General features: G+C 47.7%; 1 protein-coding gene across 3 annotated transcripts in view; it reads left to right on the top strand.

Annotated features, from left to right (window-relative positions):
* The window catches only part of LOC143217601 (uncharacterized), an 85,227-nt gene extending 60,739 nt beyond the window's left edge, over positions 1-24,488 (top strand). For all 3 annotated transcript variants that reach the window (XM_076442073.1, XM_076442072.1, XM_076442074.1), the window contains one exon: positions 20,098-24,488. In XM_076442073.1, the coding sequence (XP_076298188.1) occupies positions 20,098-20,549 (452 nt within the window). In that variant the 3' untranslated portion in view covers positions 20,550-24,488. The remainder of the gene's footprint in view (positions 1-20,097) is intronic.
* The last annotated feature ends 607 nt before the right edge of the window (positions 24,489-25,095 follow it).

Genomic DNA, 25,095 nt, shown 5'->3' with positions numbered 1-25,095 from the left:
CCTTTGGGTCCCGCTGGAACCCTGGATCATCTAAGGCACGCAGAAATCCATGACCGGTCATCCGCAACAACACATATAATAGCACATAAAGCGAATATGAACAGCTTGGTATTTCGCACTTTCGCGTAATGAGAATAATGTATTAAATTGAGAAGGTACAGAGCTTGCCCAGGGGAGCGATACTCATAAGTTCCCGTTATATGTCTAGCTAGAATATTACGTTCATTTACTGTTAAGTTTCGATTCATAAAGAGGTTTACTCTATCGGCAAAGGCATGCAAAGCCGCCTGATTAGCCACGTACTCTTTGGGAAATGAGCGAGCCAACATCTTGTTTGATTCAATTTCATTTCTCCTCCAAATCTTTCGCATATGTCGTCCTACTAATGAATATCTGAGAAGCATATTATCTGCTTCCCGTGATAGGCCGTCAGGGATTACTATACCTTTAACTGATCCTGTTTGGTTGAAATTCAGATACATTTTCCTAAAATCCCCTCCTTCATATAAATGATATATTTCCGGAGCGGAGTTGTCGTCGAATTGAGTTCTACGTTCAATGACGGTAATATCGTCGTCGGGATAGAAAGTTGGTCTTGAAATGTACATCGAATCATCGCCGCTTTTCGAATAATCGTGAAATGCCCTACGAGGAAAACGAGTGGGAGATACCTTCGCAACGATTTCTAAGATAACTATAACTTTCGAAGGTTTTTGCCTTTTATCACACGTCCGATGAACTCAATTAATCAGCTATTATGTACACCACTTGATATTCTCACATAAAAAAATATAAACTTGCTATCATTAGTCGCACGCTCTGGAGTATTACCTCCTACAATATTATCTAAATCGCACGCTCCTAACCCTAAAAACGGCTTTTTCTCCTCGGAAAAGCTTCCGATTTGATTCGGCCCTATTCTATCCTATTCTATTTTCGATTCCTTATCCTATGATACCCCACTCGGGGGGGTGTTATATCGCACCTCGAAAATTTTTAAAAGGTGGAGGACCTTTTTCAAAATTTGTCTAAACGGGTTCAAACTCCAAGGTTACATAGGTCTTTTAGGTTGGGCCCGTGCCCTAAGGAAGCGAGGGGCGGCCGACCCGCCCTTCCCCGGCAAACACACTTACTACCACTACTACTACTAGGTTGGGCTCAACGCGTGTAACAACGACGCATTGTTTCGGTCGGGTTAGGGAAAAAGAAATTTCGAGTAAAACGATGCATACTCTCATGTCAGGTTGGGCTCAACGCGTGTAACAACGACGCATTGTTTCGGTCGGGTTAGGGAAAAAGAAATTTCGAGTAAAACGATGCATACTCTCATGTCAGGTTGGGCTCAACGCGTGTAACAACGACGCATTGTTTCGGTCGGGTTAGGGAAAAAGAAATTTCGAGTAAAACGATGCATACTCTCATGTTAGGTTGGGCTCAGGCGGTAGAGTGTCTGATTCGTAGCAGGAAGACCAGGGTTCGATTCCCGGGTGTGGCATAAATTTCCAGGGTGGTTTTTTCTCCTGCTGCGGGCTCGGTACCTACTGTCGGGGTCATAGGGCAACCAATGGCAACAATTTCCCCTTTATCCAGGGAATCGGTGAACTGTTGGAAGCCCAAGTTGGCCATCCCGCCTCATAAGGGTACCCGCCGCTGCTCTATCTCCCCTGTTTGGGGGATAGAGTAAGGAAAAAGGGGGTGTTCAGCGAACAAATGGTACCACTGTGGAAACTGGGCATGGACCCTACTAAAAAAAAATGGAATCGAGAAACGCAAACGGAATTAAGAAACCTTTAAGGGAAAGGCCGGGTGGACGGAGCTAATAGCTGAACACCGACCAGAACCGAGGATGATGGTCACATCCAAACAATCAGCCATACTTTCTAGGATGTGTCAAGCCCACCCAAGAAGGAAGATCTCGATGAACCCGATATCAAATCTCTCAGGAGACAGATTTCGGCGAAATTTGTGAACCCTTCCTTCTCAACCCAAGCGCGAAGTAGACTCGGCAAGAGAAGACCGTATGGAATTGATATCTCGGTCCAGCCGTGATTTCGATAAAGTCGGATCGGATCCCAAGTAGCAGTAACTTCCTCCCAATGGTCAAACAATACGCGGTCCCTTGCATCTTGAACTCCCAATAGACTCACAGCACAGGCGGAGGGATTAGCCCTAGGGGAGGGTGTGGGCAGGTTTCTGGACTATCCGGAAACAGAGTAGGGACGGGCTTCAAAAACTTGACACATTCGACATGAAAATTATGGTGAAGTGGGGGGAGTCTGAAAGGGCAGGCGAGACACCCTGCAGGTCTGAAGGTGAGGGGGCCCGACGTTCACACCGAGCCTTAAAACAGCTCAAAAACTGACAAAAAATTAGGTAGCATGGCCCGCTCATCAATGATGACCGACTCGTCTAGTAAGTCGACGACTCTGAAAATGGCCCAGGCCGAATAAAACAGACGGGACGGCTGAAAAAACGTGGATACCTGCAACCCGAAAAAGGGCCGAGTGCCGGCAGCGCCAATTGTGATACTGGCGATGAAAGATCCGGTGTGCCTTAAGGATGCGAGGGGCGGCCGACCCGCCCTTCCCCGGCAAACGCACTTACTACTACTACTACTACTAGATAGGTCTTGAGGATAGGCCTATCTAATCACTTATATCCACTATTTCAAAATTCCGCACCGCGGCGCTCTAATTCGCTAAAACTCTTAAAAATCGTTAATTACCCTAAACTTTTTATGTGCTGGATATTCTTATTTTATCTTGCCCTTTTGAACGAGCCCCCACTCGGGGGGGGGGGGGGTTTAGAGCATAAATAAGGAATCCGAGCAAGTTACGTGGTTCGGAAACTTTTTTTGAGATTATATAAAAAAAATTTTTTTACAACCCCGAAAAAAAATCTCGACAGATTTATTACCCGCGTATCTCGGGGGCTCTCTGTAATTTTCGAAAAATTTCGAGATATCTAATGATGGACGGAATTAACTCTAGTCTTCTGTCTCACTCTAATCCGCAGAAATTCCGCTAACTCTCTCTCGCTAGCACTCACTGTTTTCGGAAAAATACGAAAATATTGAATTTTTCCTAACCTAACTAGGACTCTAGTAGCGTAATTTCTATAATTAAAATTTATAAAAAATACCTATCTGGTTGTAAATTAAATTTTCTTGCTTTAGCACTGTTCACTTTTTTAATTTATTGCTCCGGGAAGAAGTTTGAAAAAATTCTTTCCGTCGCAGCTAAATTTCACTAGAGAACAGTGCTTCCCTAAACCAATTAAATACAACCCTTTGTTGTATTTTCTGAATATCTTGAGCCAAAAACGGCCCCCTCGCTATACTCCCGAAATATCTACGGTCCTGTTCACTCGAGTTCGATTTTCGATTCTTAACGTCGCGTTCACACTGACCTAATAGATTCTAATTTATTTAAACCCTTCTAGGAGAGGTGTTTATAAGGGAAAAAGAAGTATCTTATACAACTCTTATACAACTCCCTATTTAAACAGAAAGGCTCAAATTTATAACGAATTCACTTAATCTTCACTCAAAAAACCGTATTAAGATAATCTAAATATTTAAATTATTTCCAAATATGCACATACCGATTGTTCTTCGCACTTCCTAACTGTTTTACTGAATTTACAATAAATTTCCAGTATTTTAACTGTTGTGCTTAAACAAAAATTTAAATCCTTAATTAATTGATTAAATAATTAACTATAATTCATTTATTGTTAGACTACTCTCACTAGTTACCTCCAAATTAAATTCAAAAGATTCTATTCTAGTATTCGTGATTTACCTACTTGTTAGTTCCAAACCGTATCGACCGAATTTTCAAACCGAACTGAGGATCTTTTCCCCTTGCAGAATCGTTCGCACCCGTGTCGGTCATCCCCTCCCTAGCTCTCTTTCCAAAATTTCTTTGTTGAAACAGCCGTTAGTAGCCGCTACTACTTGATCTGATTAGAACAAGCTTAGGTATTAATTTTTGCCTGTTGTTTTCAACCACACCTATTTGATCAAGATATAATTCATGACTCCCTATAATCTGAGTCAAATGCTTGATAGTCTTATCAACGTAAGGATCGTCTCCGAGCAGGAATACTAATGGCTCGAAGCTCTTTTGACAAACCGAAGTTTCTTGGTCGTCTACGACGCTGACGCGTTCGTTTAGTTCTAGCCCTCCTCGGCCCAATGGACTTATTACTACGGGTACGAGGTCTCATTCGTCCACAGTGACAACACCAAATCGACCGTATCTACTACGCCTGAATATCAGAAACAATAAAACAATAAGAATAATAAACAAGAACAAGTAGATGAACAGTCCTCTGTTTAAAACTTCCAACGACTTTTCGACAGTTTTTCTGTCGTCCTCTATCTTCGAGTTCTATATTTAGTCTATCTATAAACATCGCCGAGGAGAAAAAACATCACGACCTCACGCGAACGTGTCCTCGCAGAACCTCTACCGAATATCAATTAAAAATTAATTAAACTTTAAGTTTTACTAAATGTTTCAGCTTTCCGCACTGAAGCAATGCTCCGCGCATATACTCCTGCCCGGCTTTCGTCGTTCGCACGGCGAGAGCCCAGGCTTAACATTTAGTCTCCTTGTCTCGCACTCTTAATCACGTATAAGGTTGTCTCTGTTTCGTTAGATCTAAATTAATGGTTCACCCCTCAACCGTTGAGATAACTATAACTATAACTTGTCACGCCGTTTATTTCCCTGCGAACAGAGAGATAACCGACTTCGAGAAATTATAGCCTTGCGACCGGGCCACGCTCGGTCGCGCGACACGTGGTCCTCTCGAGACAAAAGATCTTCGCAGATTCGAACGGAACGACAAAATTGTGCACGAAGTGAACGGGCGCCAGGTACGATACCGTACCACGCGAAATTCTCGAACGATTCGCTCGGTTCTCAAAATGACGTCGAATCTGCGAACATCGTTTAGGCCGGTGACGGCCGCGAATGGGTCCAGGGAACCACGTGAGGAAAGGAACGGGGCATTCCCCGCGACGGGAACGTTTCTCACGAGGGATGAAATTACTCGATGGTCTTCAGGCAAAATTACGTCGTTTATTGAAACGAGATGGTCATACAATCCGCCGGCCGATGCCGGCGGTAGTCAATAGATTTGCCGGCGCGAACATGGAAGTGATGGCGGCTGTTCGGCCGATCGCGCGGAATAGTTTCTATCGCGTCGAGCTCGGTCGTCACAGGACTTCGCGTGAATTTACAAGCCACGAGGGCACGAATTCGACCGAGCTCCGGTAACGTACGCGTTCCTAATTCGAGACTGGACGAAACGTGCGAACGGTGAACGATACGAAACGAATACGGCGCGTTATCCTCCCGAGGAACAATCCGAGGGCAACCCGAAGAATTACCGGGCGAATATCGTGGGTCCCGAATAGCTCGTGCACGAGGATTCGGCGACACACGATCCGCGGCCTCGCGAGCCTCTCAGGAGAGCGACTCCTGGTCAACGGTAAACGCGGGGAAACACGCGGTACACCGCGGTACGAACTTTCGCGAACTCAAATAACGTCCCCGAACCAACACGAACTGGTCACAAAATATATCGAAATAAAGCCTGACCGACACTTACCAATTTAGCTGCAATGGCGGCTGTCGCAAAGTACTTTTCTTAATTCGCGGTCTAATAGTTCGCACGTGTTTACTGTACACAGTCCTTCGACCCAGTGGCCCAGTTCGAGATGGTTCGGAACGCGGAAGCGAGTTTTCCCGCCACTCTCGTCTTCGGCGACGCTCGGGCCAATCACGTTGTTTCTGGGCGCAGGGAGGACTCGATGACATGTCGGCCCGGGCCTTCGGTATTTTCTATTTTCCGAAGCCCGGCCGATATAAGGCGGTTAGTCGGCATCCATGGATCCGAGCCGTTCCGGTGTAGCTCTCATGGCATTTTCCGGATGAGACGTCGACGAGGGTGGACTGCTGCTCGTCCTTATGTTTAACAGCCTCGTCGCTTTCTCCGGGTTGACAGATCCGGGCTCAGTCCAATCCTCGCCGTCTTCCTCGCCGTGTTCCGAGCGTCTCCGCTTGCGGCCTTCCGCCAATCGGCGGCCGGAGACAGGTATCGGGCTCCTCGCCGATTTCGGTGGTTTCTGAAAACTCTTGTCGCGCCCGGCGGCGCGACATTCAAATGCGATAATTCTATTCTCCGGGCGTTCGGATGTCCCAGGGAGAGCGCTCGTTATAACCGTTTCGTTATTATGCCGCTTTTCAGTGACCCGGTCTTTCGCTTAAGGTTCGGAGTGACGTAGGCGGAATCTGCCACGTCACAAACTAAGATAACCGGACGGACGCACAAGAGACGCAATGAAACGCCCGTACGATAAATAATAAATAATAATCGATAGATGGGAACAACACCCCACAGACCGCCTCCCACCCACACAACTAGAAATATATCCCCGAATAGCATCACAACCCGAGGAATAAGGGGTATATCTGAATTAGGCACCGGTAACCCCGGCGGAGCCAGATGAGGAGGGCACCATGATAGTAACCAAATCCCGGGCAAGTTTGTAGTACGATAAGGCAGGAACACGATCCCCGCCTACCAAATCAACATAACCATTACGTGCCCGGTTATATTGATATGTACCTAGAAAGAAGAAATAGTAAATTAATTAACAACAATACATCATATAAGAGATAATGATTTCGGCGCCAGGTTCGATAAATTATAAACATACAGCAAATGTGCAATTATTTAAACATGTATCTTGACGTTTCGATCCCTATGTGGATCATTTTCATAAAGAACATTTATTACGTCTGAAATTTATGTAAGATAAATTAAATTTTGTAAACGAATTTATAACACAGCCGAATAAATCACAAAAAATTGATACACTTACATGCTGCGACAAAAAGAGTGGAAAAAACATTTTAGAATAAACTATGATTTACGTAAAGACATCCATCAACTATGGTGGCAAATATGTAACTGAAACCATGTGCTAACCCAAAGTAAGAGCGTGAAGTGTCATACATTGTCACGGCGTTTATTTCCCGGCGAACCGAGAGATAACCGCCTTCGAGAAATTATGGCCTTGCGACCGGGCCACGCTCGGTCGCGCGACACGTGGTCCTCTCGAGACAAAAGATCTTCGCAGATTCGAACGGAACGACAAATTTGGACACGAAGTGAACGGGCGCCAGGTACTATACCGTACCACGCGAAACTCTCGAACGATTCGTTCGGTTCTCAAAACGACGTCGAATCTGCGAACATCGTTTAGGCCGGTGACGGCCGCGAACAGGTCCAGGGAACCACGTGAGGAAAGGAACGGGGCATTCCCCGCGACGAGAACGTTTCTCACGGTAAATGAAGCTACTCGGTAGATCTCGGGCAAAATATAGTCGTTTATTAAAACGAGATGATCATACAATCCGCCGGCCGTTGCCGGCGGTAGTCAATAGCTTTGCCGGCGCGAACACGAAAGTGACGGCGGCTGTTCGGCCGATCGCGCGGAATAACTTCTATCGCGTCGAGCTCGGTCGTCACAGGACTTCGCGTGAATTTACAAGCCACGAGGGCACGAATTCGACCGAGCTCCGGTGACGTACGCGTTCCTAATTCGAGACTGGGCGAAACGTGCGAACGGTGAACGACACGAAACGAATACGGCGCGTTATCCTCCCGTGGAACGATCCGAGGGTAACCCGAAGAATTACCGGGCGAATATCGTGGGTCCCGAATAGCTCGTGCACGAGGATTCGGCGACACACGATCCGCGGCCTCGCGAGCCTCTCAGGAGAGCGACTCCTGGTCAACGGTAAACGCGGGGAAACACGCGGTACACCGCGGTACGAACTTTCGCGAACTCAAATAACGTCCCCGAACCAACACGAACTGGTCACAAAAGATATCGAAATAAAGCCTGACCGGCACTGACCAATATCGCTGGGATGGCGGCTGTCGCAAAATTACTTTGTTATATCGCGGTCTAAAGGTTCGCACGTGTTACCCGTAAGTAGTCCTTCGACCCAGTGGCCCAGTTCGAGATGGTTCGGAACGCGGAAGCGAGTTTTCCCCCCACTCTCGTCTTCGGCGACGCTCGGGCCAATCACGTTGTTTCTGGGCGCAGGGACGACTCGATGACATGTCGGCCCGGGCCTTCGGTATTTTCTATTTTTCCGAAGCCCGGCCGATATAAGGCGGTAAGTCGGCATCCATGGATCCGAGCCGTTCCGGTGTAGCTCTCATGGCATTTTCCGGATGAGACGTCGACGAGGGTGGACTGCTGATCGTCCTTATGTTTAACAGCCTCGCCGCTTTCTCCGGGTTGACAGATCCGGGCTCGGTCCAATCCTCGCCGTCTTCCTCGCCAGCGGCGCCCTGTGATTGGTGTTCCGAGCGTCTTCGCTTGCGGCCTTCCGCCAATCGGCGGCCGGAGACAGGTATGGGGCTCCTCGCCGATTTCGGTGGTTCCTGAAAACTCTTGTCGCGCCCGGCGGCGCGGCATTCAAAGGCGATAATTCTATTCTTCGGGCGTTCGGATGTCCCAGGGAGAGCGCTCGTTATAGCCGTTTCGTTATTGTACCGCTATTTTCGGTGACCCGGTCTTTCGTCTAAGGCTCGGAGTGACGTAGGCTAAATCTGCCACGTCACAACTCCTCCCCCCCCGAAAGAGACCGGGGCACCGGTGGCAGTTACCAGCCAGGCTTCCATGTTCGCGAGTTCGGGGACGAACGCTCTTCCTCGGATCCTCCATTACATAGGGACGGACACAGTAGAGACATACACGCTTCTACCCATCACCAATCCAGACGAATATATTCCTTCGATTGTTGCCTTTACCGTGATGGGAACGAAGCCTGCTGACACGACCGGTACCTAAGGGAGAAAACCGGATTCGCTAAAGTTGGGTTCCGCTGAACCCTGAGGAACGTAGGGATCAGGGTTAAAATAACGAAACTACCATTGAGGGCGACAATCATTTATTCGCGCCCCTCGAGCGCTTCTAATACTGGTGTCCCTCCCACCCTCCGAACTTCAGTCTTGTTACTAAAATAAACGATATTGCTATCGAAGGGGGGAGGGACCGGTAAACAAAATAATACTTATTTTAGTCTTTCGATCTCTGAAAAAGAAGAAGAGAAAAAAAATGTTCTTCGGCCTCGCCGCGATCAGGGCTGCTGGCGATATTTGGCCGGTACTTTGGTGCTTGGTCGACCTTTAATATCGCCCGTACCGAGTGCCACTGCACTCGGGACAGGTTTCGACCGTGTAAAAGGGGCGACCGCATCTGTAGCAATACGGCCACTTCTGCGGTGCCAGACACTCGGAATGGCAGTGTCCCACTACTCTACAGCGCCAGCAGCCCTCCTCGACCTCTGCTCCCCGCCGCCCCACTTTTCCGCGCCTTTTCGCGGTACCCCTCTGTTGTGGTCTTCCTGTCGGTATTTCCTGCCGTCTCGGGGTCGGCATGGCTCCTTTCTTCGGCGGGGCTTGGACGGACACCGAGGTTGCGTTCATAGTCTGGGCCTGTATGTTCAGACCCGCCTTCTTTATTGGCTGGTTGCAAATGTCATTAGATAGGGCCCTCCTTATGCCCCTCTCCAGGGCCTCCGTTGAGGCGCGGTGCTCCTCGCGGATCCGCTGCATCCGTTCCTCGAAGGTTTCGGTATTTAATTGCGGTGGCCGCTTCGGTATCTCCGGTCCTCCTGCTAGTATCTGGGTCGGGATTGCTTTTTCTACCGGTGCCACTGATGGCTCTGTTTTCGGGCCCGGTTTTGCGTTTTCCTCCTGTTCCCTCTCCGACGGTAGTTTACTCCCGCGCCCTACCGTATACCACCTTCCGTCGTTCCCGAGGAGCAGCTCCCTCACTAGGTGGCTTGGTATTTTTAGCGGTTTTGCCGGTATCTTTGCCGGTTTCGCTGTTTCCGGCGTAACCTCCTGCTCTTCTGTCGCCTCGGCAGCGGGGTCGGCCTTCTGCTCCGTTGGTTGGTCTTCTTCCGGCGTTTGTAATTTCGGTTCCGACTCAGCCTGTTTATCCTCTATCTCCTCTTCTATTTTTCCCAACTGGATCGTGGCTGTAGCCACGTACCGAATCTTTGTGGAGGGTGTGCTGGAAAGTTCCCCCCACGGTAGTTCTCCGGTGAATTCCTCTCGTACTTGGACGTACTGCTGTTCCGGGGGTCCGTGCGGCCGGCACGTTATGGACGCCGTTGCCGCGCGGGTGCCCCTCGGTAACGGGTGCAGCCTCTGTAGTCTCTCCACTAACGATTCCAGTGTTGATTTCGAGGGATCCATTTTTCCGTTGGCTTCGGTAGTCTGTTGAGAAAAGAAAGGCTCTGGTGTTAGTCCTTGTCAGTCGGCGTATAAGTGGGGAAGTATGGTTTGAGGTCCGATATGTGCGCTTTGCCGAGGTTCTTTCCCTCCTCGGTGGCCAAGTTATAGACTCCCGGTGACAATTTTTTCGTTATTATTACCGGACCAGTAAATTTCGGTGATAGTTTCGCCGCAACATGGTCAGCGGCTGACGAGATCACTCTCTGTCGCTTCATAACCCTGTCCCCTACGTTAAATTCTCGGTTTCTCCGACGCAAATTATAATGATGCGATTGTTTCCGATATGCGTCCTCGAGGTTTTCTAACATCCAATGCCGCAGCGTCGGTAATTGCGACACTCGTTTCTTCCAGGTGTCATTGGATGTTACCTCGAGGTCGATCGGAGGCTCGACGTTAGCCCTCGCACATTTTGCCGGTCGCGGCTCTCGCCCGAAATTGAGAAACGCTGGGGAGGCTTGTAGAACGGAATGGTGCGCGGTATTATACGCAAAACGAAACTGTGGTAAATTCAAGTCCCAATCTCGGTGGTCCCTCTCTATATAAGCGACGATCATCGTCTTCAGGATCCGATTCACTCGCTCTACTGGGTTCGCTTGCGGGTGGTACGGGGGGGTGGTACTTAATCGAATGCCGTATTCGTCGGCAAGCTCCCTCAGAGTCTTGTTCGCGAACTCGGTACCATTGTCCGTCAACAAGACATCCGGGGTCCCCCATCGCGAAAAAATTAACCCTTCTAGGGCGTCCGCTATTTTCGGACCGGTTGCACGTCGAAGCGGGGTGCACTCTATCCACTTTGTGAACAGATCCTGTATTACGAGGAGGTACGAATTTCCGGACCTGCTCGGAGGGAACGGGCCCATAATGTCGGCAGCTACTACTGTCCAGGGCATGTCGACCCTGCGCCGACCCATCAACCCCGGTGGGAGTGTTTGTTCCACCTTCGTGAGCTGACAGGTATTACAGCGTCTTACGTATTCTACTGCCGTTCTATACATGCCTGGCCAGTAGTAGCGGGTGGCGATACGATGATAGGTCTTTTCGACCCCTAAATGCCCTGCCTGCGGGTTGTCGTGCGCCTCCTGCAGGATCTCGGTTCTCCGTTCCTCTGGGATTACGAGTTTCCACTCGTTCCCGTCGGAACCCAGCGTTTCCGCGATCAACGGATCTGTTCTTCGACAAAACAGCTCCCCGCCTCGAATTGCCCAGTCCGGAAATTTCTCGGGATTTTTCTCGACTTCCGCAAACTTTCCCTCGTACCACTTTGGGCGAACCGCGGCCACGATATGAGTTTCCCTTTCGGTATCCCCCTCCCTCTCGTAAATACGCGAAAGTGCATCTGGCACTTTATTAAGGGCTCCCTGCCGATATACTACTTGGAAATCGTATTCCTGCAGCTGCAGGGCCCAACGCGCTAATCGACCCGTGGGGTTTTTCAGAGTTCTCAGCCACCGTAAACTGTTGTGGTCCGTAATTACCGTAAATGCGTACCCTTCTAAATATGGTCGAAATTTTTGTACTGCCCAGACAATCGCGAGACATTCGAGCTCTGTAGCGGAATATTTTCGCTCCGGTAATGTGAGTGATCTGCTCGCGAATGCTATTACGCGTTCGACCTCATCGACCTCTTGCGTTAATACCGCGCCTAAACCTACCGTGCTCGCATCCGTCTGCAGGGTAAATGGGGTTTCGAAATTTGGGCACGAGAGGGTAGGTGCCGAAGCGATCGCGTCCCTTACGGATTCGAAGGCGCTTTGTTGGGCGTCCTTCCACTCCCATTCGCGATCTTTACGTAGTAGACGGTTCAGTGGTTCGGCAAGTGTGGCGAATCCCGGAATGAATCTTCTGTACCAGGAGGCCATCCCGAGGAAACGCCGCACCTGCTTCACCGTTTTCGGCGGAGGATACGATAAAACGGGTTGGATCTTCTCCGCGTCCACCTTTAATCCCTCTCGGCTCACCACGAAACCCAAATACCGGACTTCTTGACAGCAGAACTCGCACTTATCAGGATTTATCCTTAGACCGGCTTCTTTGATCCTATCCAATACGCGCTTGAGCCATTCGAGATGCTCTTTGAATGTTTTAGTGACGATAATTATATCGTCCAAATACGAAAACGCGTGAGGCTCCATTTCTGGGCCTATTAACCGGTCCAATAATCGCTGAAAGGTTGCGGGTGCTCCTGTCAGACCATACGGCATGCGGCGGAAATGGAAAAGACCTTTTCCCGGTACCGTAAAAGCTGTTATTTCGCGGCTTCCTTCCTCTAACGGAATTTGGAAATACGCTTGACTGAGGTCGATGGTCGAGATATATTTCGCGGCCCGTAACTTGTCTAGGATTTGCGTCATGAGCGGTAACGGATACGCATCCTTCTTCGAGACCTCGTTAACTTTTCGGAAATCGAGACAAAAACGGTATTTACCGTTGGGTTTCTTAACCATCACGATCGGACTTGACCAACCACTTTGCGATGGCTCTATTATGCCGTCGGCCAGTAGTTTATCTACTTCCTTATATATGGCCTCCTGTACTTTCGGGGAGACGGCATAGTATCGCTGTTTAATCGGAGGATGGTCGCCCACATCGATTCTGTGGCTAGTCAAGTTCGTCATTCCGGTCATATCGTTAAATTCCGGTAACGTGGTCTCGAGAAACTCTTTTAATTGCCGTTTTTCGGCTTCCTCAATCGTTTGCAGACCACAACATACGGTGTCGGGGTTAGTCTTCTCGAAAGGGAATTTCTCATTTGGCCGTTTCGCAAAATACCACACCGAATTGTGGTATTCGGCTACTATGCCGAACTTCGCGATTGCGTCGGTTCCTAATAGCAGGGGTGTCACCAGATTGTCTAGGACTCGCGCAAACGTTTCGCGTTTCTCTCTGCCTATTCTTAACGAAAAACGTGCCTCTTCGGTTGCTCGATCTACTGCACCAGTGGCGAGGAGGAAATAGCAAGGTTTATCTGTCGTTCTAATTTCGATAATTCTATCCTCGACGTTCTCGAGGGTTTCTCGGCTCACAAAGGTCAGCGATGAGCCCGAGTCTATTAAAGCGCGGGTCGCGAAATTGCCGATGTACGCGTCGACGGTCAGTAGAGGCGGTCGGTATACATCCCCATTTACCATTACGCGGGCCGATATTAGTTCGGGTGAAGTCTCTCCCGACCCCTTGATCGACTTCCCCCCTCGTTTCCCGACCGTTTGTTGCACCTTCGGCAGCGATTTAGTGTAACCCCCTCCGCTCCGCACCTGTAGCAGTGCAACCTCGGTTCTTCTCGGCAGTCTCGGGACAGGTGGCCAGTCTTACGACAATTCCAACATTGGTGCTGGTACTTCTCGGTAGCACGCGGTGTATCGCGTCGCGGCCATTGTTGCACTGCCACGGCTGCAGTCTCTTTTGTTGTACGATTTGAGGGGTCGCGGGATGTACTACGTGATCTGTTCCCGGATCGGTTTCTGTCGCGTCTCCCCGGTGTCGGCGACGGTTGTTTACCCGCCTCCGGCCCCCGAGGTGTGCGAAGTGCCGATCCGGGTCGAGATTCCCTACGGAAGGATCGGGGAAGTCGATCGCCCGACTCGTCACTTTCTCCACCGCTGGCGGAGGATACCGCGTTCGCGTACCCAAAAGTGACCGATCTCCCTCTTACGGGTACCTTTACGCGTGAATATCTACTAGGATCAAATGCCAAGCTGGGGTGTACCATTTCCGATGGTTTGGGATTCCCCCGTTTCCTACGTTCTTCTATACGGTCCGCCTCCACTAACCTATCCGACGCATCATCGACCGTGATTACGGACCCTATTGGTATCATTTGTCGTAATGATAATTTCGCGCCTTCATACAAGATTCTTGCCATTCTCTCCTCTGACCACCGCGGCTGTAATTTATCGAACATTGTTGTCATGGCCATTATGTATTCGCGGACGGGCTCTGCTTCATCCTGGAACCGTTCTCTAATGTTACGCTCCAGGTTAAATTGATACTCGGGATCTCCGAAAAATTCTCGGAACGCGGCCGCGAACTCTCCCCAATTCCTGCAACGACTTCCCTTGCGTTTGTGCCAACGCTTTGCTGTGTCCCCGAGACAAACTGCTACGCAGTCGATTAATTCCATATCTTCGATGCCATGATATTGTTTGTGATATTCGAGGTCTTCCAGAAATTCTTCTGGGTCCTCTCCCTGAATACCGGAGAACTTTAATCTCCATCGCCTAATTATTTCGGCGATGGGCGTTCCTCGATAATTTAGTTCTCGGGGTCTTGCTCCGCTTGGCACTTCCGCGTTGGGGTCGCTATGGGGTTCGGTATTCGTTCTCGGCATATTTGATACCGGACTACGGTGTCGTTCGGGAGACCACGGTCTCCACCTTTGATCCTGCGGCACCCTTAAATTAAATTCGCGGGGCGGTGATCTGCCGCCGCCTTCATTTTTCTCTTGCGGGTTAATGCGCAGGGCCGCTATATGATCCAACGCGTCTCCGTAGTCCGATTCTCCGCCGTCGTTCCCGTGTTCCAGTTTCGGTAAATTCAACATACTTCTCATTTTGATTCGGGAATCTCGATACCAAATTCGAAACAGAGCTCCCGTACCCGCGGCCGTTTAACCCGAAACAAAATATTCTCGATATATCACGCTTTAGGCAGAGAGGACGTTTACTCGTTTTCGTTTCGCTAATTTCCCGCGTTATTTACTACGTTCGACTTTTTCGTTACCGTCGCGAATTACGAATTTACTTCTACCTATTGCCTCTTCCCAGCTCTTTCTCGATTTATTTTGCGCCAAAAGGGGAAAACAGCAACCCAATCTAAACCCTAAAGTGGACCCTTTTCACTAATTTCACACGCACCTGCCCGTCGACAGTATTACTGCGTGCTCACCAAGACGCTACCGGTAGCTTTCGCAAATTGTTCACTAAATTTTATAAAAGGGTCCCGCAAATTTAATTGTTGAATTTTTTATAATTCAACCGCCAAGGGGTTTGTTGAACTACTTTGAGTTCAACCGCCAAGGGGATTATATTCGTCTAGACTACGGACGATATACCGGACAACAAACCAACTTCCTCCACCACATGTATAACACAAAAAAAATTCATATAAAAAAACAGTTTGCATGTGGGATTAATTTTTGGGAAACAGCATGAACATACTCAAAATATAACAACGAGGTGAAATTATGCGAGAATATCGCAGCCGCGGGTGGATTACGCTATATGCGGTACCTTCCCCGCGACCGAGAGTTTTCTCTTTATTATCAATTCCCAATAATTGCAATTTAACAACCGTGTGCCATTCCGAGAAAAAAAAGAAACAATTTGCATAAATTATGACAATAAGTTCAATGTTTAAATATTAGGAGTTGGTGATTATTGAGGAAAGTGGAATGGTATACCAGAGGAGAATAATATATAAAAAAAATGTATTATGGTATTGTGGCCCTCTACGGGTGGACCACCTCTAGGGGCAATCCTAATCCCGTAGCGGTATTACCCACAATAAACAATTTATAAATTGTCCCTCGTATTGGGGGTTACGGGGCGAAACTCTCGATTCTCGGGCGGGTCACACTCGGTGGTGTGTCCCTCTCCCTCGAAGTCAAGCGTTACCCCTCCGCCAATAACGAGGTCCAAACACAATTATATAAACACAATAAATATGCAGCGTATAATCAGACAATATTGCAATGTAACAGAAAAAAATTAATAATCAGACTGCGAAGGAAGCGTGATTGCTATTACTTGATCAGGTTGAATTTTATATTCGTTTTTAACTTTGTTTAATCTTATTTGAATTTTAATTATTTTATCTGTAATCTAGTTAATTTATCAAAGTCAAGTTACACTATTAATACTAGTACCAAATTACCCGAAGATCCGTTAATGTTTATTAAATAATGAATTAATGATGGAATAAACAATGTTATCCAGATGAAGCCAAATAGAATTACCGAAATTATTACTATTATTGTTAGCACGCTGTGTGCTATTACGCCGAGAATACGCGCGATCACGTTTCCTTTTCTGATCATGAATCCTGAAAATAAATTTTATGTACACCCGGTATATTGTAACGGCGGAATGGCACACGAAATTCGAAAATATAATGAACAAAGACCCTCGTAGAAGACCTTGAACAGAGAACAGGCTGTTGTAAATACGACGTGACACCGTAATATCTTTTCAACAGCCTGTTGCTGTGTTTACGAGGTGCTGGTTCGTTGGTTCGAGCGAGACAAAGAAAGTACCGCTCAAGGACGGGTCGTGCTTCTCTACTACGCGACCGTTTCGCTCGCCCGATTCAAATTCACACGTTTTGCTTTCGAAATTAGAATTTTCCCGTGAGAGCCTCGAGCTTCCTCACGCGTCTCTTTTTTAAAAAGCCTATCTCAAATCGCTTTTTACGGCGAGATTTCCGCAATGTTCGGGTGCCAATTTGTCACGGCGTTTATTTCCCGGCGAACCGAGAGATAACCGCCTTCGAGAAATTATGGCCTTGCGACCGGGCCACGCTCGGTCGCGCGACACGTGGTCCTCTCGAGACAAAAGATCTTCGCAGATTCGAACGGAACGACAAATTTGGACACGAAGTGAACGGGCGCCAGGTACTATACCGTACCACGCGAAACTCTCGAACGATTCGTTCGGTTCTCAAAACGACGTCGAATCTGCGAACATCGTTTAGGCCGGTGACGGCCGCGAACAGGTCCAGGGAACCACGTGAGGAAAGGAACGGGGCATTCCCCGCGACGAGAACGTTTCTCACGGTAAATGAAGCTACTCGGTAGATCTCGGGCAAAATATAGTCGTTTATTAAAACGAGATGATCATACAATCCGCCGGCCGTTGCCGGCGGTAGTCAATAGCTTTGCCGGCGCGAACACGAAAGTGACGGCGGCTGTTCGGCCGATCGCGCGGAATAACTTCTATCGCGTCGAGCTCGGTCGTCACAGGACTTCGCGTGAATTTACAAGCCACGAGGGCACGAATTCGACCGAGCTCCGGTGACGTACGCGTTCCTAATTCGAGACTGGGCGAAACGTGCGAACGGTGAACGACACGAAACGAATACGGCGCGTTATCCTCCCGTGGAACGATCCGAGGGTAACCCGAAGAATTACCGGGCGAATATCGTGGGTCCCGAATAGCTCGTGCACGAGGATTCGGCGACACACGATCCGCGGCCTCGCGAGCCTCTCAGGAGAGCGACTCCTGGTCAACGGTAAACGCGGGGAAACACGCGGTACACCGCGGTACGAACTTTCGCGAACTCAAATAACGTCCCCGAACCAACACGAACTGGTCACAAAAGATATCGAAATAAAGCCTGACCGGCACTGACCAATATCGCTGGGATGGCGGCTGTCGCAAAATTACTTTGTTATATCGCGGTCTAAAGGTTCGCACGTGTTACCCGTAAGTAGTCCTTCGACCCAGTGGCCCAGTTCGAGATGGTTCGGAACGCGGAAGCGAGTTTTCCCCCCACTCTCGTCTTCGGCGACGCTCGGGCCAATCACGTTGTTTCTGGGCGCAGGGACGACTCGATGACATGTCGGCCCGGGCCTTCGGTATTTTCTATTTTTCCGAAGCCCGGCCGATATAAGGCGGTAAGTCGGCATCCATGGATCCGAGCCGTTCCGGTGTAGCTCTCATGGCATTTTCCGGATGAGACGTCGACGAGGGTGGACTGCTGATCGTCCTTATGTTTAACAGCCTCGCCGCTTTCTCCGGGTTGACAGATCCGGGCTCGGTCCAATCCTCGCCGTCTTCCTCGCCAGCGGCGCCCTGTGATTGGTGTTCCGAGCGTCTTCGCTTGCGGCCTTCCGCCAATCGGCGGCCGGAGACAGGTATGGGGCTCCTCGCCGATTTCGGTGGTTCCTGAAAACTCTTGTCGCGCCCGGCGGCGCGACATTCAAAGGCGATAATTCTATTCTTCGGGCGTTCGGATGTCCCAGGGAGAGCGCTCGTTATAGCCGTTTCGTTATTGTACCGCTATTTTCGGTGACCCGGTCTTTCGTCTAAGGTTCGGAGTGACGTAGGCTAAATCTGCCACGTCACAACATAGTTTACTGATTGGTTGATCGATATCGATATATGGTGAAACAAAATCACCTCTGGCGGCAAATTTGAACAGCGTACAGAACATTTAAATCAAAGTTATTCATTGTAACAAAGTTTCCTTTTTATATAATACATTTTATTATATCAACACTCATTTGTGGTTGTACCTCATATAATGAGAGTAAAACGAAAAAAAAATTGTGAAGATGGGAAAGTAGAATCTAAATTATATTGGAAAAATCATCATAACACATTACTGATTCAGTAATGCCGCGTAGTAATCATGAATCTTAGGTGTTTCGTACCTAAGATTTACGCTTTGTTGTTTAATCATATGAATGGTTTCCAATAATAACACTGTCCAACACCAAATTTGGTTTCAATATACTGTTGGGTCCTTCTTATAGAGTTTTTTGTGCTGATTACGAATCTGTCCTTAATTTTGCTCCTATACGCACAGTTTTTGAAAAACATGGCTTTGAAAAAAAAAAACATATTTTTCAACTTTAAACAAATATTGTGATGTTATTATAAAAGATATTGAATTGTTCTTTACAGCAAAAGATTCTGTAGACTTTCCCGAATACAATGATATCCAATATTAATACATTATGATTGTTTAAACATGTTTAAACAATGATTAAAGACGGAGAGACGCCACTTTTGCACCAATTTTTGAGGATATTTTTCAATTTATCTCAAAAAATTAGGGTCCAGCGGAAAATCGAACTATACCACGCGATAGAGCAGACTTTTATCTTGAAAAACCCCCGTTTGAAGTTTGCGACATGAACGTTTTTTTCGAACCAGAAAGCAAAATATCTTTGCCTGGCATGAGTTTCCGCCAGTGGCGCTCAGGACGGGATACGGCGCAGCGACGGGATACGGAGCGGCGAACGACCGTTCTGGTGGTGAGCGCCACTAGTGACAACTCATGTCGGGCGAAGATATTTTGCTTTCTGGTTCGAAAAAAACGTCGACGTTACAAACTTGAAAGGGTGGTTTCTCAAGATAAAAGTCTGCTCTATCGCGTGGTATAGTTCGATTTTCCGCTGGACCTTAATTTTTTGAGATAAATTGAAAAATATTCTCAAAAATTGGTGCAAAAGTGGCGTCTCTCCGTCTTTGATCATTGTTTAAACATGTTTAAATAATCATAATGTATTAATATTGGATATCATTGTATTCGGGAAAGTCTACAGAATCTTTTGCTGTAAAGATCAATTCAATATCTTTTATAATAACATCACAATATTTGTTTAAAGTTGAAAAATATGTTTTTCTTTCAAAGCCATGTTTTTCAAAAACTGTGCGTATTGGAAGAAAATTAAGGACAGATTCGGAATCAGCGCAAAAAACTCTATAAGAAGGACCCAACAGTATATTGAAATCATAAAAAAAGTTGAAATTTGTTGGACAGTGTAATCTGCGCTGTAGGTTAGATTCCTTGTCAATAATCTTCACATTATGAAAATCAAAATGATGGTCAGAATCTAATGAGTGTTTCGTTAAAGCAGTATGCTGTGTCAAAGGAAGGAAAATGTTACGTCTATGTTCTGTTATGCGTGTGTCCAAATGCCTGCCTGTTTGTCCAATGTAAGTCAAATTTCAACCCGTACATGGTATTTGATAAACAATATTACAATTTTTTGTTAAAGGAATTTTATCTTTGATGGAAGATAATTTTTTTTTTATGTAGCCGGCCGGATCCGTCACTCGGAGCGTGCGGACGGCGCGAACATAGGTGAAAAGCGCATTATAAACGTCTCGAGGGACGAGGCGACTGCGGATGCTAAGATCAGAGTTGACGGGATTCGGGAGCAAGAAGCAGGGCGGAGCCGTGAACTCCCGCTCAGGGGCACTTCGGGCCACAGCAGAGGGGAGTACGCGGGTTATGAGGAGCGAGTGCACCGAGTAGAAGCTCTCGAGTACGGTGACCGAGAGAGAAAAGTGGGGTCCGTGAATGAGATTGGTGGACAACCACTGGTTCGCGTTGAGGGGTTGGTAATAATGACCGCTAGCGTTGCCCTCAAGGGTGTAATGCAGGATGCTCCCAATGACAGTGTGGTTGTAAACGTGAGGATACAGCGACTCCATGCCATGATAAGTCTCAGGAGGAACGACGAGGCTCGCGTAAACTCTGTCTCATGAAAGAAGGGACTCGTTCCGCCCAGCTCGACTGATCGCAGCGCCTTGCTGCTAGCCTCCGAGCTCCCACTCCCTACTGTCTCGACGCGAGTATTCATGTACGCGGTGTACCGGAGAATGAAACGGGTTAGCATGAAATTATTCGGAATGGGAAATCGGGACTATTTGCACGCGTAATAAATAATATATTGCGACGTTGTCCCTTTTTCGAACGGTTTTATGGCCGACGAAAAACGGTCAACCCCGAGATTTTATAGGCTCTGAGACCGGGCCGTGCGCGGCCGTGCGGACACGGTCCTCTCGGTGCAAAGGCGGAACTCGGTGGAGGCTTGAACGAACAACGCGACGATAGTTCGGGCGCCAGGTATTTAGAAAATACCACGCGAAACACGATGGTGACCTCGAACTCGGGGAAGCCGAGTCCGAGAGTCAAGCCCCCCACGAAACGCGGTCTGAAATAATGACGCGAACGGCCAGATGATTCGAGCGCAGGAGATAACGGGGACAGCCCTCACGGCAGGACGGATCTCGCAGGTGAAGAATCAACAAACGGAATTGGCTCTTAATCTTTAATGGTCACGAAAGTAAAAGATACAGGCGAGCGGCCACGAGGCCGCGAACCGGGAGCCCGCGCTCCTTGTACACTTTAGCGGAAGATGATCGTTCGCTGAGCGCGTTAGTCTATCGTGATTCTATCGCGGACGTACGATGCTACGGTACAATATTCGATTTGTTCGTCGATACAAGATTCCGCGAGGCGCGGATGAACGGCGCAATTCCTACGACTGTCGCGAGAGTCCGAGGCGAAGCGAAATTGCCGACGTGCGATGGATAATCCACGGTCGTACGCGGGATTCGAGGCGCGTAGACCGCCGCGGTTCACGCGTAATTCCGCCTACGCTCCCACCGTCGCCGACTATCCGAACCGAATACTATTCGAGACTAATTCGATACCGACACGACTCCCGAGGAAGACTTCCGATTTACGAAGGGAACTCTTGTCGCGAAGGCTCACAGCGTCCTTGAGAAGGACGCGAGCGAAGGCTCGAGGCGCCCTGCGCCTCGGCTCTTACGAAATCTCCGAGGACGAGACGAACACGTGTCGTCCTCGCGCGAATAACACGAGCCACCACGATTAACGAATCGAGGAATCACAGAATCGACTTACCGTTGACGATATTCGCTCTTGCCGCTACCGACGGACCTCTCACGCCTCGTTGGAGGTTGCCCCTTGATCGAGATTCAGCGCTGGATCCGGAAAGGAAAGCCACCCGCGACGCGAAACTGATCGGGATTCGATATTCGGAACAAGGGCGAGATTATATGAAGCGGAAACGCGACTAGTCTCTACGAGCCTCTGTGCGACAGTGAGTCCTCGATCCGCATCGACGGAACGCATCGATCCTGGTTCCCCCCACTCCGAGCGTATTGCCGAATTTTCCGATAGGTGCCGTACGCAACGTAACTAGGTTGTCGCAGGATCGCAACTACGAAAAAGTCCTAGGGCCCCAGACTTTACGCGACCACTTAATTTACCGCGACCTTTGAATTCCCGCTCGCCCTCGGCGAGCGGTTCGCATAATCCTCGGCAGCCAATTCGACACACCACCCACGCTGAGATCCTAGTTGAGCGGGATGAGACGGCGGCGGGGCTCGGGCATGCTGTTGTTCGCTATAGGATCTCTTCGTCCCACGACGGCGCCTCCGGGTTTGTTCGCCCGTGTGTGATGACTTGTTTTGCTGCTTCCGGCGCCGGATTTGTTCGTTGGCCATCCTTTTATTCGGTATTTGATCCTTCGGCACCTTTTCGGACTCGTACGCTTTCTTTAGGGTCGATAATTGCCTGAAACGTCGTACTCCGTACGCACAACAGATGGCATTAGTACGGTGCACGAAATCGGAAGATTTTCCTCTCGGAGTGCTCTTATGGCCTGCGGGTGGCTTACGTAACCGAAAAAGGTCGGTCCGGTCCACACGTAATTCGGCTGTTTGACCGAGTTCAAACGGCGAAGTGACGTCGCACGCTTGCAACGTCACAATATTTAATTTATTTGTATAATTTGTACATTTTTTGTAGATATGTGTTATTATATTAACGCATATCTACAAAAAATGTACAAATTACGATTTACACACAAAGAATATGATTGAATTATGTAAAGACTTAATATATTTTATTTAATTTTATATATAATTTGTACATTTTTTGTAGATGTGTGTTAATATATTGTATGTACAATATATTAATACTTATCTACAAAAAATGTACAAATTACGATTTACACACAAAGAATATGATTTAAAACTATTCACAAACTATAACTTAATACTATTTACAAACTATTTACAAACTATTACAAACTTAAAACTATTTATAAACTATTTACAAACTTAAAACTATTTACATACAACTATTTACAAATAAGCTACACGTCGATGTCCGAGTCATCAGACGTGGCCACCCAGTCGCCATGATCATCCAGAACGGAATCAACCGTCCTGTCTACTTCATAGAGTCTGGTTTTCTCCCCTATTGCATGCCGAATATAATTCTGCCAATTTTCGGCGGACACAGTTTCCACGGCTTGACCTACAAGTTGACGGACATCTGCCAACTTGTAGATCGTGTTTCGCTTCCTGATGAAGTCTTTCATTTTTGCCCACGCGAACTTTCCACCTCAACGTGCTTTTCTGAACTATCTTTTCCTTTTTTGCCATTTGCCTTCCGTTTTTCCACTTCTTTTGCTCTCGGTTTTGCCGTCTCTGCTTCTTTTCCTTTGAAAGCCTTCTCCGATTCAGACTTCGAATCTTTCTTTTCACTTTTAGGCGGTCTGGCCCTTCTTTCGAATACCACTCCACCAAAGTTTATTTGTCCTTCAGTTTCATCAAAGGTCAACACGTCACAGAATCTAACAGCCTTGTCTCCGGTAAGAGATTTGGCGACGTTCATTTTAATGGAGGATTCCGGTTTTCTCAGAGCGAACCCAGAAATTTTTCCGTTGAAGAAATCTTCCACATTTACCTTTAGCCTCGTTTCTGGCAGTACAGCGAACTTTCCGTTTCCGATGAATCGCGGTAACCACGTGAAATATCGCTCCCCACCTGACAGCCAATCGAATCTATATTGAATAGGTGCTTTTCGTCATTACCTGACATGCTGAAAAAGTTCGTCTTGATGACTTTGCTTCCTGACTCACGCCAGCAGTATACCGTCGATAGGAACATTCTCTCGGGCTGCGCCATTTTATCAATTATTGGAACACTCGCAGTGGTAAGCGGGAGTGCGTAGAACAATATGCCCTTTTTCTTTAGCGTAATTATCTACGACATAATTTTTGCCCGGTGGTTTATACTTTTGGGCAATTTCTATTAATTTAGATTTGACATATTGGTCGTGTTGCATTGTTTCCCCCTTACCATGCAGCCACTCGACGATACGTGCTTTATTCCACAACATGGTCGGAAATTTATCTTGTTGAATGCTATGGTATGGAGCGTTATCCATTACGATGACTGAACCTTCGCGCAGCGTGGGCAAAAATTTCTTAAACCAATCCAAAAATGTGTCCCCGTTCATTTCTGAATGGTAGTCTCCAGAACTTTTCACGGCATCAAAACAGAGGAGGGCCCCAGGTAGAAACCCGTCTTCTGGCCCGACGTGAGCTATTATCAATCTTTTCCCCTTTCCGGCGGGAGGAGGTATGCCGGTGGTGAGCTGACTTTCTTCAGCATTCCTTGGGCTGCTGACCGTCGTGTCCATCCATAATTTCCGGACGCAGTCCCCGGCATTATACCACATCTCGTGCAGATAATAAATGTGGCGTCCTTCCGCACGGTATTTTCAAATATCGTCAATGTAGCTAAAAGTAAAGAATAAATTTTTGTAAGTAACAATTTAAATTAAAAAATAAAATCGTGACACTATATAGCACGATTTTTTTTTATAAAAACCATTGTCGTATGTACATTGTTACTTACTCTTGCCGCCAGTTAACAATATACTCTTTATCAATGAGAGCGCTGTTCCTCTTGCGTCTCAGGTATCGGAACTCCATCCGTTTCAGCAGCCGGTGTAACGTCGCTCGGCTGAACGACGGGAGTTCATCGTCGGCGTTAATGGCCTCCATCACTTTCGAAAGGTTCGGAATTTTCCGTCGGGCCCAAAATCCATACACCTTTCGCCGGATGGCCAAAATATGCTCGTTCGATGTCCTCTCCAATATATTGAGCCGAATCTTTTTTTTGTTCGGCGACGTCACGGTGCCTGTGTTTTTGTATTCCGCAATCGTTCTCTTCATCGTATTTTTCCCAATTCCCGTCTCTTGCGACAGGGAATTTATTGCCGCCGCATAGGTGATGTCGGGATCCTTCTCCTTAATCTGTTTATACAGATTAATTATTACCTGCTTTTGGCCAGATAAAACGAACTAAAAACAGAAAAAAGATTTGAAATAAAGATTTTTAATTGATTAAAGAACAGCTAAATATTTGAAAAATGTTTCGCATCGCCGACGCGCATTTTATGTAATCGAAATGCATTATTAATATG

This window comes from Lasioglossum baleicum, chromosome 17 (genome assembly GCF_051020765.1).
Source record: "Lasioglossum baleicum chromosome 17, iyLasBale1, whole genome shotgun sequence".
Classification (NCBI taxonomy): Eukaryota; Metazoa; Arthropoda; class Insecta; order Hymenoptera; family Halictidae; genus Lasioglossum; species Lasioglossum baleicum.
Note: the sequence above shows the minus strand (reverse complement) of the source record. Positions and strands in the feature narration are given on the sequence as shown.